This window comes from Amphiura filiformis, chromosome 2 (genome assembly GCF_039555335.1).
Source record: "Amphiura filiformis chromosome 2, Afil_fr2py, whole genome shotgun sequence".
Taxonomy (NCBI): Eukaryota; Metazoa; Echinodermata; class Ophiuroidea; order Amphilepidida; family Amphiuridae; genus Amphiura; species Amphiura filiformis.
In genome coordinates, this window is record NC_092629.1 from 74,369,791 (window position 1) to 74,383,558 (window position 13,768).

Consider the following 13,768-nt stretch of genomic DNA (forward strand, 5'->3'; position numbering starts at 1 on the left):
TATTTTTTCATCGTCATTTTTTGGACGCGGTCATTGACCCTCTCCAGTTCCCGCGGATCGATCAGAATCATTTTCTTGGAGTATTTTAAAGTGGACATCTTTACTTGAGAAGCAGAGGTACGAGCGCTCTTAAAACGGGAGCGAGGAATGCTCCGACGAATCCGCCGTGTTGCGTGAGAATGCTCTTCTTCTTCTTGCGCGCGACCTTTTTATTAGTTAGAGCGCGCAGGCGTTTTTTGTGCGACGAGAGTTTCTTCTTTTGTTTCGGATTGAGTCTGACGTGTCCCTTCAGGAGATTCAACGCGCATTCGCACAAGGAATCGATGAGACCGTTGTCGGCGTGCTGTATGACGGCTTTCCTCTGACGAGGATTGCATATACTCAGAAACCGAAGAGCGTCGGCGTTTTGCTTCATTCTCTTCGACATGTTAATGCTCGAAGAGTTATTCTAATCGCGACCGTCACTTTTATACTCTGGGAATGTAGACTGTTTGTTTCAATCCTTCAAAGATGTCGGTACGTAGTCTTAAATCTTCGGGAGTCGTAGCTCTCAGATCGACCAGTAGATATCCGTACCGCTGTTTGGTAGCGTCCATGAAACTCTCCTGCACGTACTTGACGCGTCCGGGAAAGATCTGTTTGGCTAAGTGAATAATCTGCGAATTATCTCGGGGATTCTTGAAGAGAACCATGTAGTGCGCGTTGAGCGAGATGGTGCGGAATTGTTTGGACGCTAAGAATAGATTCTGTACGATAAAGATGACGGACATGTTACGATGATGACTCGTCTTGGTAAACATGTTCATCACCCTGGTATCTCCGGACAATTCGGCCATGAGATCGTCGATGACGACTAGATTCCTGAAGTTAGGGTCGATCAGAGATTCCATATCGGAGGGAAATCCTTCTATAAATTGAATGTTCTCGAAAGATTTTCGCATATCGTCGTACGCGGATTGGTATTCCCCGTAAAGCCATATAATTTTATCGGGCGGACCGTCTACCGTCCTATCCCCTTCCGCGATGAGTCGTTTGACGAATTGAGTTTTCCCAGAACCCGTAGGTCCAGAGACGATGGCCGTATAGGGATGGGCGAGTCTCGCGTCCATGATAGTTTCTCGATAGCAGAGTCTACGAAACTTACGTTCCTTTTCAACGCGTTCCACTGATCGATAGACAGGTAAATACCTCGTATAGTAGGAAGAATACCTTCCTTCTCCACGTCACCTACGAACCGTCTGATATCTACGCGCACACTGCCGCGGAAATGACACACGCTGAGGTATATATCTTCTCCAAGGTGAAGCGCGTGTTGAGGGAGACAGTGCGTCGACTCTTCTCGAAATTTAACTTTATCGACGTTAATCGATTGGTAAGACGCGAACGGTAGCGTCAAGTTGTGGCACAAATTAAAGGAAGTACCCTCTCGATGTTGAGTGACGGTCAATGCAGCGTTGGTGACGAGGAGTAGAGCCAGTCCAATCATGGGAAAGGTGGAGTATTTTTTCAGAGAATCTTTGCAGAGACATTGTTGCGAGCGTGCGTTCTCGACCTCCATCGTGACGCGAAACTAATCGCTTTTGACAGCCTCTTTATCTACCCCGTAACCGTAAGGTAAGGTGTCGAATCCGTCGGAGATCCACCTCTTGTCGAACACGACCCTGTAATCTTTCTTGAAGACGCGACTCTCGATGTTCTTGGTCTTGACGTTACGCACGATCTTGCGAGGATCCGTCACAGTCACTCTCTCCCCTTCACCGTGTAACGTTAATCCTTTGACCATTCGTTCCAACGTCGAGGCGTTGACCAGTTTTGAATTTCGCGCGTTGAGGGTGATACCTCTCACTTTCATGGTAGTTTTACCAGTATCCGTGGTATAATAATAATTTTTACAACCGCCGGACACGAAAGCGGTAATATGGTTCCCGTCGTGCGGGGCGACCTCGTCCGTCAATTGACCGAGATAATCGCCGGTCGGGGGCTCCCAATCTCCCGGGCGACTGAGGAATACGACGCTATCTGAAATGACGGAAACATGAGAGTAGTTAAGAAAAATATAATTTGAAAATACGGATCATAAACAAAATAAAAACTAGAAACTTACCCGTATCTTGGTACATGGCGCGATCGCCCAATTGTTCCAGAACTTCGTACAATTTGAGTCTGGCGTGGCAGGTCGTAAAGGCCGCGATAACGACGTTTGTTTTAGGGTTGATCTTGGCGAAAGCTCCTTCTTCTTTATACGTCACTTCCACAACCTCTTCGTTAACGAGTCTGATATTATCGACCGTGATGGTATCGTCCGTCAACAACTTGTACACTTCGGAAGGATCGTCGTGTATAACCGTCTTACTCAGGTTGGATCTTTGGGCAAATTTTCCCTGTAAAAACAATGGAAGAAAATCACGGTAAGAATTTGTTTTTATCTATTTAAAAAAAAAAGTCACATGCCTGATCAGCGATGATACTCACCCACATACCATTCAGACACAGCTTGGCCAGCGACCTCATGCCGGGATTCTTAGCGATGTTCTCGGGGTCCAGTTGGATCCCTTCGTTTTCGTAGTACTCTTCGACGTATCGCTCCTTGTCTTCCGGCGTCACGCACCAGTCGGGGTACCCGCTAGCTTCTTGTTTCAATCGGAGGAATCGGTCGATATACTCGGTAAACAAGCCCCCAGTTTTGTCTCTTTATCGTACACAGCGCGTCGTTCCCAGTGCCAAACCACCTCGGTACTCACGATCCGGTAGCCCATCTCCACGGCCTTCTGGACTTCCAAGGTTACCCACGTTCCTCGGATGATTCTCTCTTCGTCCGAATGAGGACAGTAGGCCCGCCGTTTCTCTTCCATACACGTACCGCACAGAGCGAATATCAACTTGCCGTGACATCGGGCGGGTAATACGGGATGAAACAACCATCGCGGCGGCAGGACCGTGCATCGAATCAGGCCGAAGTAAGACGATACGTCGTCGAAATCGTTGGTGTAGATCTTTGGGAAACCGACGATGTACTCGCTATATTTATTCGTCCATGGATAGAGGCTGATTCAAAGAACAAAAATAAGATCGATAAAATTAAATACATTAAAAAATTAAATGAATAAAAAACAAACAATTACAAAGGTTATTTTGAATCGATCGATCGACTTACCTCGTAAAGTCCAGGTATCTGATGATCTCTCCGTCCGCGACTTCGTGAAAGAGTTTGTTCGTCTCGGTCCTACCACCGTACAACGCTTCTCTACAATCCAAAGGTTCCAGATGGCGGGAAACGTCGATCCTTTTTCTCACGTCGTCGGGTAGATCTTTCCACGCCTTTTTCCAGTCGTGTTCAAAAATTTCGACGATCTCGTAATCGGGGTAATTGATCTCCAATTGTTTCCTACGTAACAGAGTCTTCCTGTACAGCTCGGCCATTGGTTTCCCCGAGATGGGATTGATGGTATCTTCGTCGAAACAGGACCTGCATCCGTGAAATAGGCAACCATGATAAGAATAGATCTTACGTTTTTCGAGATCAATACCATCGGCAGTCACTCTTGAGTATAGCCGGGCTTCCCCGCCATTCATGGCGTGTAGGATATAGCAGTCATCCTTCATCGCTTCGTAATTCAACCATACTATAGAATCCCTAGAAAAATTCTGGCCGGGTCCGTAACCGTGAGGAGGGATGATGGCGATGGTTTGGGGTTGTAAAAAGTTGCGGCGTAATACCAAGTTGCAGGCTGCTGCGATGGTGATGGGGTCTTTCAAAGGGTCTACCCCGGGATCTTCTATACAGGTCTTGGTCACCTCCATGAACATGGTCCGGAACTGCATGCAACATCTTCGAAGGATATCGACGTCGTTGATACAGTATTTCAATAACTCATCTTGCAGAACCCATTCCTTTCCTTTCTTCTTTTCGTCTTCGTACCATTTTACGAACTCTTTCTTCCCCGCTTCGGACATACCCTCCGGATCGAAATCTTCCATGTCCGGTAGCTTCCCTCTGTAATTCTCGTTGGCTTTCGTGTTCTTCAGATGCGGGTAAAATCCTTTACAAAGCTCTTGGATCCCGAAACTTTTCGGAAGCTTGGAAAGAGCCATGGGGAAGAAGTTTAAACTGTCCTTGAAGACGATGCCCGATTCGGGTACGGTGATGGACATGACTTTTGCCCCATTCATGATGACGTCGGGTTTGACGTTATTGTCGTACAAATACTGGAGGATAAAGTACCCGTCGTAGCCCTTTAAATTATGAGCCAGACATCTGGCGCCTTTATGGCGTTCATTCTTGAGAACCCATAGACAAAATTCTTCCATACAATCTTTTCCTCGGAAGACGACTTGCTTGTCATCGCCGCAGAAGTCGCAGGTATCTTCGATCGGTCGCTCGGCGCACGTTTCGCATACTTTTTGCGCGACGCAGAGGCATGGTTTGTGTATTCCCGTCTCCATCTGAGATTCCACGTCGAAAAAGATGTAACTGAACGGGTTCTCTTCTTTTTCCTTAACTTCCACTTTTTTGATAAAGCATCGGTGACCCACCTTAAAGTTTCCAATGCAGACGCGACACCAGATATCGGTACAGTCGTGTATTTTACCTTTTTGGAGGTATTTTTTGTTGACGACTCTTTCACACTTTTCGCATTTGTAGTACTGGATGCAAATCGTACCGAACTTCTTGATGCTGGAACCGTCCGCTTTATGATTCTCGTAACATTGGGGTGATTTGAAGTACCGATTACAGTCGTTACAATACGTCCAAGCCTCGATCTCATCGCTCGACTGACAATTTCCGGAGTGACATACCTTACAGGTTTTTTCACATTCGTGACGCGTCTTGTTACTGTATGCAACCTTGCACTCGTGGCACCAATAATTCCTGTTCAGATAAGCCGACATGGAGGTGATGAGATCGAAATGGTGGTTGTTGTACAACAAATAGATTCCTTTAGATTTATACGGCCCTTTCCATATAATTTTGTCGAACTGTTCTTTGGAAACGACCACGAGTTGATAGTCGGAGACGACTCGCTGGAAAGCTTCTACATGCTCTAATCCGCACGCTTCAAAAGGCATCTTGATTTCCTCGTGGAGAGCCGTAGCGCGTGTCGTTTGGTGGTGTCCACCTCTCCTAATATCTCTCCAAAGCCGTCCCGTTGATTTCAGTTCATGGTTCGCCTTACCGGTTACGATAGCTCGGGCCAAACACATGTTATCGCTCTGGTTGGAGATGGGTACGATACAGTACAATTTTTTCTTCTTCTCCTCCCAGGTCTGAAACATCGGTCTATCCGATCTCCCCCCTTCCGGCATTTCCATATGCACGAAATTAATGTCCATGTCGCTGTTCAATTTCACGTCCTTGTTCGATTGAAGCACGTGCTCTACCCTAGCCATGAATCTATCTATAGTGAGATCGTCTTTCTTGATGAAAGGTAGGGCTATAGGCTTATCTAAACCGGGAGCTTGCAGGATAATTCGCACCATATCTCTGGGACGGATACCGAGAGTCAGGTTCTGCAGTACATCGTCTATAATCCCAGACAACAGAGGTAAGGCATCCAGAGCTACTTCGTCTAAATTTCTCAGTCGCAGTCGGTAATCCGTTGCCGAGGCCTTGTATTTTTGACGCGTTTCGTGTTCACGGCCTCGATGTTGTAGTATCGGGACAGGTCATCCGACTCTTCTCGCTGTTCTTCAGTCTCACGCAAATCATCCACACTGTTTTCGGCGGGGCGTTTACGACTCCCGGTTACAACGATCTAATAAAAACAAAACAAAATAGTTGATTGCTTGAGTAATTGTCTTGGACTTTTTTAAACGTTGAACAACTCATTCATTTTACGATTAAACCGTTAAACGCGACTATGGGACCCACGATCCTATCAGAATCTTAATCAGTTGAATGGCACGCAAAACAACGACACGAATGACCCGTGCTAAATAATCATGAGGAAGTTTAAATAAAATGCCGAAATAATGTTCTTATGACATAAAAAAAAAGTAAAATCAATCGATTGGAAATAGAAATAAAGACCTATAGGCCTAGGCCTAATAGTAAAATAAAAGTAGGCCCCTAATAAAGCTATGATTTTAATCATAGAGGATGCGCTTTAATTAATAACAAATAACAAATGTGATCTGAAATCGTGAAGTGAGTGCTGAAAATAAGGATACTTTCAGAGTTAATCACGAATTTCGCGAATTTGAACTGTACGTACACGATAAGCAACATTACATCCATGTTTTCTCAAATTTTCTATGTGAAGTTGTTCTATCGATAAACTATAGTTACCGTTGAGTCACGCCGTGTGATAGTTACAACATTAAGTATAGTTCGTATAATGATCAAAAAATTTTACTTGTTAATCGAAAGCGAGCCCTCAATATATAGGCCTATTATTTATCCACTTGTAACGAAAGATGGCGCGCTATCATAGTCCATTAATTAGTCCATACGTGCATAGGGTAGGATACACGATGCACGCAGGGAGTGTGATTAATACAATAATCATAAGTTTACAACCTCTACTTGGTAAATAGGATATGTTATATCCTATTTAGCAAGATGAAACAATTAAGAGAAAATAGTAGACCTACAGTTAGGTCTAAATTAGTGTAGGACTATTTATCTTAGACCTAGTATTTAAAAGAAGTTGAATACACTTACAGTTTCATCCACATCAGGCAGTACAGGCACTGGGTTTTCACCACCCGCCATAGAGTCCATCGGAACATTCCCCACAGGGTCTGTGCCATCCCTTTCCATTTCCCTGAGTTGAAGAATTCTAGTATTATATGCCAAACGAGTAGCATCCGTTTGCCAATCATCCTCTTGTATGATAGCGTTCAGTATATCCACATTGTCAATCCTACTAATTTCGTCCTCAGTCATAGGGTCCATGGCCCGGGGGGTACTCAAGTTTGGTTTTGGTAGGGACGTGCCGCTGAGATTTTGGAAGTGGACCCATAAATATACCAATTTTTCAAGAAGTTTGGACCCATTGATATACCAAAAGTCAAAATTTTCAGCCGAATTTAACCAAAATTGTCTTAGTTTTTAAAAATTTTCCCAAAAGTTTGGGAAAATTTTGAAAATTTTGGCTAGATTATGGAAAAATTGAGCTGTTTTCCGAAAAAATTGAGAACATTTTGAAAAAGGACCCATTCATATACCAAAATAGGCTTTGAAAAAGGGGTCATTGATATACCAGAAGGCCGAAAATGCTACCCATGTTTGCGGCACGTCCCCGTATAGTCATTTGTACTGAGTACCCCCCCCCCCCCCGGGGTCCATGGTTCCGTCCATTCCACTGCACCGGTAAATCCAAGATCATAATGAAAAAATCTTTTGGTTCATGCCTTTATATAATGCAACACAAGCATCGGTTTTTGCAGATACGGACTTATCTTTACAAGCAAGCCACCTAAATTGTCATTGGTTTACGTTGAAAAGAAAAACCCGTGAATTAGAGTATCGATGAAGCGGCCAATTCGCGTGAAGCATGATGGTTAATAAACACTCAGATACGGACATGATTTACTCGCAATTCGTTAGGGGTGGTGCAATAATTATGTGTACCCCGGGGGTGAATTATAGGGGGGCAAAGATTTTTGGCAGGCCAAAAGGGGGGCAAGCATTTTTGGCAGGTCAAAAGGTGGGGTCAAGCGATTTTGGCAGGTCGAAAGGGGGGGCAAGCAATTTTGGCACAGATATTTTGGGCACCGTTTCTATATTACGCCCTAAAAGGCGTAGGAAAACGTTAGGAACACGTTCAAATATGCAAAATTTCCTGCTCGCTGCGCTCGCACTATATGATAAGACAATTTAAGGTTTTAAATTCGGGTTCCCAAAATCTTGCATGTGTAAAGAGGGGGGGCAAAGATTTTTTGGCACATCAAAAGGGGGGCAAAGGTTTTTGGCACGTCGAAAGGGGGGGCAAAGATTTTTGGCACGGTCAGAGGGGGGGGGCAAGCGATTTTTGGCAGACCATTTTGAGAATTCACCCCCCGGGGGTACACATAATTATTGCACCACCCCTTATTGGTTTACAGATTCGGACACGCTTCACTCGCAAGCCACCTAAATTGTCATTGGTTTACGTTGTTAAAATAAGAACCCGCGAATAAGAGTTCCGATGAAGCGACCAATTCACGTGGTGCATGATGGGTAATAATTGCATTGGTAGTTTGTAACACACTGGTATCACCATAGATGAACTCCTGGATGGGGCAGCTTTAATTAGCATGAGGCCGCATTGATATGTAAATAGCGTATTCTTATTTAAATTTGTGCCCAGACGTATTGAGGGCGACAGTCATGTTATCCAGGCGGAGAATGGCTGCATATATGCCGGGCATGTCAATTTGCTGAGTGAAGGCTGATAATCACCTTTCTGTATAGGTGATAAGCTAGTATATTTCGTGTACCAGTTGGTTATAACAAAAAATTAGTATCATATTAAATGTATAAACTTTGAAATTTACATGAATTTGAAGAGCAGAGCTTCGAAATCTAGCTAAGTCAGGTGATGTGAAATTCTGCTGCGTGACCCCCTCTGCGTGGTAGAATTATATTCATAAAACATTGAATTTAACAGATATCATGGGCAGCCAACCACGATTTATCAGCATTGAAAATATATGTTAATTAACAAAGATAAATAATAAAGAGTACAAATGGCAATTAACTAGTAAACAAGCCTGAAATCTTAAAATGTTGCCACGTGTTTTCCCGAACATGTGACATGCAACATGTGACCACTATTCAGATTTACCGTAAATATTTGGAGTATGCTTGCACATCATGCACATACACTGTGCATTTCTTTACCTCCGTATAAAATCAATAATTCATGCTGGGAGCCAAGTAACATTGTCTGCACAGTACAGATTGGTATTTTATTTTACTTGAGAGCATAATAGAAATACATCAGACAATTAAATCATGGCGCCATGATGGAAGGTCAGGTCGGGTATCAAAGGTTATTATAACTTAAATACTACTTGTATTTCCCACCTTGCCTCTGTCACATATTTCCTTCATATTATTGACAGCAAGTCCTAATTTTGACTTTGCTATTGCAAAATGTCATTTCATATCAAATTAGTAGACTTTCTTTGAAAAAACATACTGGTGCCTGATGGGAATACCCGTCCGCCATTTCATTAAACTGGATCGTTTTCGCGTGATTTGTGCCCAGATGTATTGGGGGCGCGCTATACTCTCATTGAACAGGCAAAGTTCGCAAAACTAACAACGTTGTCATTCGCCAAACTCAATTAACATGATCCAAGGGGTCGAACATGAATTATTCATAACGAGCTATAACGGATCGATAACTGGCCTCACTTTCTAGCTAGTAAACCAGCTGAATTTTTCATAGATTTTGCGTTGCTAATAGAACAACCGTGAATTTAGTGTCACCCCCTTGGTATCACTTCACAACTTCTGAAGACATCATCATGAGCAGCACGCATTGTACATAGTAGGCCTATATGCATGTACATACTATAGGATAAAGTGGACTGCGTTATATCATGGAAGTAATTTATGGTTATAATAAGCTTTAACTGATGGATTTGTACACGATTAATAGGTGGGATAGTACTGATGGTGAACATGCATGGATAATAATTATGGATAATTATTTCAATTCATCTTATTAGCAACTTTAATAGAGTTACAGGAATACCCGGGAGGAATACAATGTTTTGACGTCATTTTCTAGGGGACACACGGTATGTTAAACTAATTTTATATATCTTATCTATTATAGGCCTATAAATTATACTACTACTAAAAACAACAACAGCAACAAGTTGCGTTTGTTTTTTTCTTTTATTAAAAAAACAAACCTTTATTTGTATTATTAGGCCTAAGTGTCGGTAGACCTATACTGTATTTATGTGAAATGTGAAACTTAAAAATTGAGTTTGGTAAAGTTAAACTTTCTTGCTGGAGTTATATAAATGGTCTCTATGAGTTTCTATGCACGGAAAGATCGCCGATCATGCTGATATATCATATAGGTATACTTATAATTAAGTTAAATGAACCTAAATGTTTACATTACTTGTTGTTATATCAAACAAGTTGTGTTTGTTATATGTGACGTATGTACCTGCAGGTAATATGGGACCATTAAGGACGTTTAGCTTATTTGCATAAAAACTAAAGAAGATATGCCCACAAGAGATTGTTATGATGAACAACCTGTCCTTTAAGATTAATAAAACAGGCAATGTTACCTTGTTTTTATGTTTGTTTGGACGCTATGACGTCAAAATTACGTCATCGTCAAGTGTCCCATATTACCTGCATGTGCAGGTAATATGGGACACTGTGTTATCTCTATGGTGAAAATCAAAAAGTTCAGAAAATCACTCTTTTGTTCTAAAAACATTTTTGTTACATGATTTTGAATGTTAAATGCAAATTTCTACAAGAAAATTCAATTTTCTAAATAGTTTTGCTTTTTGCATTGACAATGCACACAATTTCCTATGTGTCCCATATTACCTGCACCCATTCAGTTGAAAATCAGAGAAAATAATCATTTATAAAAGGAAAGTGCCACTTGTCAGTGGAATTTTACCTGCTGATAAGCTTAACCCATCACCTAAAGATCATAAAAATGACAAATGCCCCTCAGTACCAGAGTTTTTGGATACACAATCATAAAATGTGACGTCATTGATTTTATATCAGGCCAAAAAAACGACATAATTTTTGGGCAATTTCACTCTTTTGGCATTGATTTCCAAGAGTTTGATACACAGACTCCAAAACTGCATTTCTAGAAGCACAATTGATGTCTCTAAACACTTAACAAATCAACTTAAAGTGTTTACCTTCTCTAAGCTACTTTTTGTTAAAATGAAAACAGGTGTCCCATATTACCTGCTGTCCCATATTACCTGCACCTACCCTACGTGACGTATGAGCTGTGTAAAGTTAGAGTTACGTAATGGTCACAGGAAACAGGAAACTGTCCAGCATTTGATATCATATAATGGTCAATAATTTTCGCATTAACATTTTATTTGTTTCATTCAGTTTAACTTAATTGTCTATTTTACTAGGCCTAGGCTTCGATTTATTTATATAATTATAAATTAACATATTAATATTTATTAACAATTTTATAAATTGAATTGGAATAAAATGCATTGAATGAACTGAAATGATTTAATTCGAATGGAATGAATTTTATTAAAATAAAATCAATTCATATGAAACGAAATAAAACGAATGAATTAATAAATTCAAACGAAGTGAATTCATTCAAATGAAATTAATCAAAACTGAATTAACTTACATTGAAATCAGATGAACTAAAATGAAATGAATTAGTTCCAGGGTTGACCGGTCAAAACCTGCTTTGTCCGGTTTAAACCAGATTTAAACCGGCCAAGACCGGACAAAACTGGTCAAATCTGGTCAAAACCTAATTTGTATGTTAGAGTTAAATGAAGTTGATGTATCATGTATAACTATAACATAACTATAACCGCTACTTGGATAATAATAGAATAATATGATTTATTTATCAATTAATTAATAAATAAATCATTAATTAAGAAAATATAGATAAAAAATGTCCCTTCAAACGCCAAGTACTTAAACAGCAAATGTTAATGAATGATATGAAAAATTACTAGTACCGTTCCTCTAATTAAATTAAACTATGAGGATTGTGAACAGTGGGGTATATTTTACATGAAACTTTGATAAGAAATATTTTGGAACTGTAAAAATTGAAACTTGTTCTGTAGTCCTTTGAAGAGATTTATGCCAAATAACTTAGTCTCAACATGGACATGTTAATAAGAAAACTAAAACCAACTGGGGGGTGACATTGCTTTTAAACTTTTTATAATTAGGCTAATGGATTTAAACTCTAGCATCGCCACTATATGGAGTATGCCTAACAGTGACATCAATTTGTTTGTTTGTTGCACTCGTATGATACTGGCACTTGTATTTTATGTCAAGTGGGGTAAAGTTTCCTTAGTTTAATTTGATTTTGTAGCATCAAAATGGTTTTGACCACTTTTTAACCGGCCAACCCTGATTAATTCAAATGAAATCAATTAAACTGAATTAAAATACATTGAAATCGAATGAATTAAAACGAAATGAATTAGTTCAAATGAAATAAATTTAACTGAATTAAAATACATTGAAATCGAATGAATTAAAACGAAATGAATTAATCCCAATGAAATAAATTAAAATGTAATGAATTAATTGAAAAGAAATAAATGATACTGAAACTAAATTACATTGAAATTAAATTAATTCAAACGAAATTAATTAATTAAAACGAAATGAAAAAAACCCGAATTGATATAAATTAATTCAAATGAAATGAATTAATTCAAACGAAATAAATTAAACTGAAATAAATTACATTGAAATTAAATTAAATAAAACAAAAGCGACTCTTTCGTCATATCTATCATATTCGTGACGTCACGTTTCTCCACGCCCACCTCGTGAATATTCATTCAAATTAGCATATGTGAATATTCATATATGCTAATTAGCCACGCCCAGCTCGTAAATATTCATATATGCTAATTAGCCACGCCCAGCTCATAAATATTCACATATGCTAATTAGCCACGCCCACCTCATGAATATGCAAATCGACCTTTGACCCTTGATGACCTTTGACACGGAAGTGACCTTTGACACGAAAGTGACGTCATCGTGACCTTTGACCCATGACCTCGGTTGACCTTTGACCCGGAAGTGACGTCATCGTGACCTTTGACCCATGACCTTTGACCTCGGTTGACCTTTGACCCGGAAGTGACGTCATCGTGACCTTTGACCTAGCGTACAAAAAAGCCATCATTAACTACTTATGCTGCATACATGACTGTGAGAAATAATTCTTGTTGCAGGGCATGTGTCAGGTGCAATGCGTTTGATGATAAAGAGCAGTAAACTGGGTTTTTGATTTGTTTGACTTGCTTAGGGTTCATTTTCAAAATATTTGTAAATTGAGTCTAACATCATCATCATCATCATCAGTCGGCTGCGGAGCAGGCGACTACAAGCTTTCTCCAACTAATGCGATCTTGGGCAAGTGAAACAATTTTGTTTGGCTGCAGCATCCCTTCAGTATCTCCCAGGAGGTGCTGGACATACTGTAAGTGTGCTAAAGTGTGCTAGCAGTGTGCGCGGCCGTCCCGGTTTCCTCTTCCCATGTGGTGGAATATAAAGCGCATATTCTTTCACAGGCTCGCCATCTTCAAGACGCAGTATATGGCCGAGAAATTTGAGTTGATGAATCTTGACTCTGGCAACCAGTGGAGTCTAACAAGGGAACATTATTTTAGCTAAAACCTTGTTTAATATCAATTTATTTGATAGGTTTTTAATTTAGAGCCAGGGATGTACATACAATGTTGTCTATGGTGTAAAAGGCTACCTATTTGAGAGTAATTTACATGAAAAAATATTAACGACAGCAATCTTATTGTAAACGCTTTCTGATGAAGATAGCAAAGCGTGGAGTGTTACCGAAGATAAGTTATTGCAAAATGGTAGCTACTGACGATAGCAAATTTCTATAAAATGCTATCTACTGAAGATAGCAAAGTTGAATCTTATCTACTATCTTCAGTAGATAAACATTTAATGCAAAATGTTATCTACTGAAGACAGCAAAGTTACTGTGAAATGCTATCCACTGACTGAAGACACTTACGTTATTGCAAAAGCTATCTACTGAAGATAGCAAAGATACTGCAAAATGCTATC

General features: G+C 40.3%; 1 protein-coding gene across 1 annotated transcript; it reads right to left on the reverse strand.

The window, feature by feature from the left end:
• Positions 1-1,570: 1,570 nt before the first annotated feature.
• Positions 1,571-5,478, reverse strand: LOC140143000 (uncharacterized). Its single transcript, XM_072165030.1, has 4 exons — positions 3,155-5,478; positions 2,742-3,045; positions 2,105-2,381; positions 1,571-2,019 (listed from the first exon to the last, which is right to left on the reverse strand). The coding sequence occupies exons 1-4, from the start codon at positions 5,476-5,478 to the stop codon at positions 1,571-1,573; spliced, it is 3,354 nt and encodes a 1,117-aa protein (XP_072021131.1).
• Positions 5,479-13,768: the final 8,290 nt, after the last annotated feature.

Bases quoted from the DNA above. Each gene is read 5' to 3' on its own strand.
- LOC140143000 (XM_072165030.1), bottom strand. From the start codon at position 5,478: ATGGTGCGAATTATCCTGCAAGCTCCCGGTTTAGATAAGCCTATAGCC. The intron at 2,382-2,741 runs GTGAGTACCGAG...TTGTTTTTACAG, and splicing joins TGGAGATGGGCTACCGGATC to GGAAAATTTGCCCAAAGATC. The intron at 2,020-2,104 runs GTAAGTTTCTAG...CCGTCATTTCAG, and splicing joins CGCCATGTACCAAGATACGG to ATAGCGTCGTATTCCTCAGT.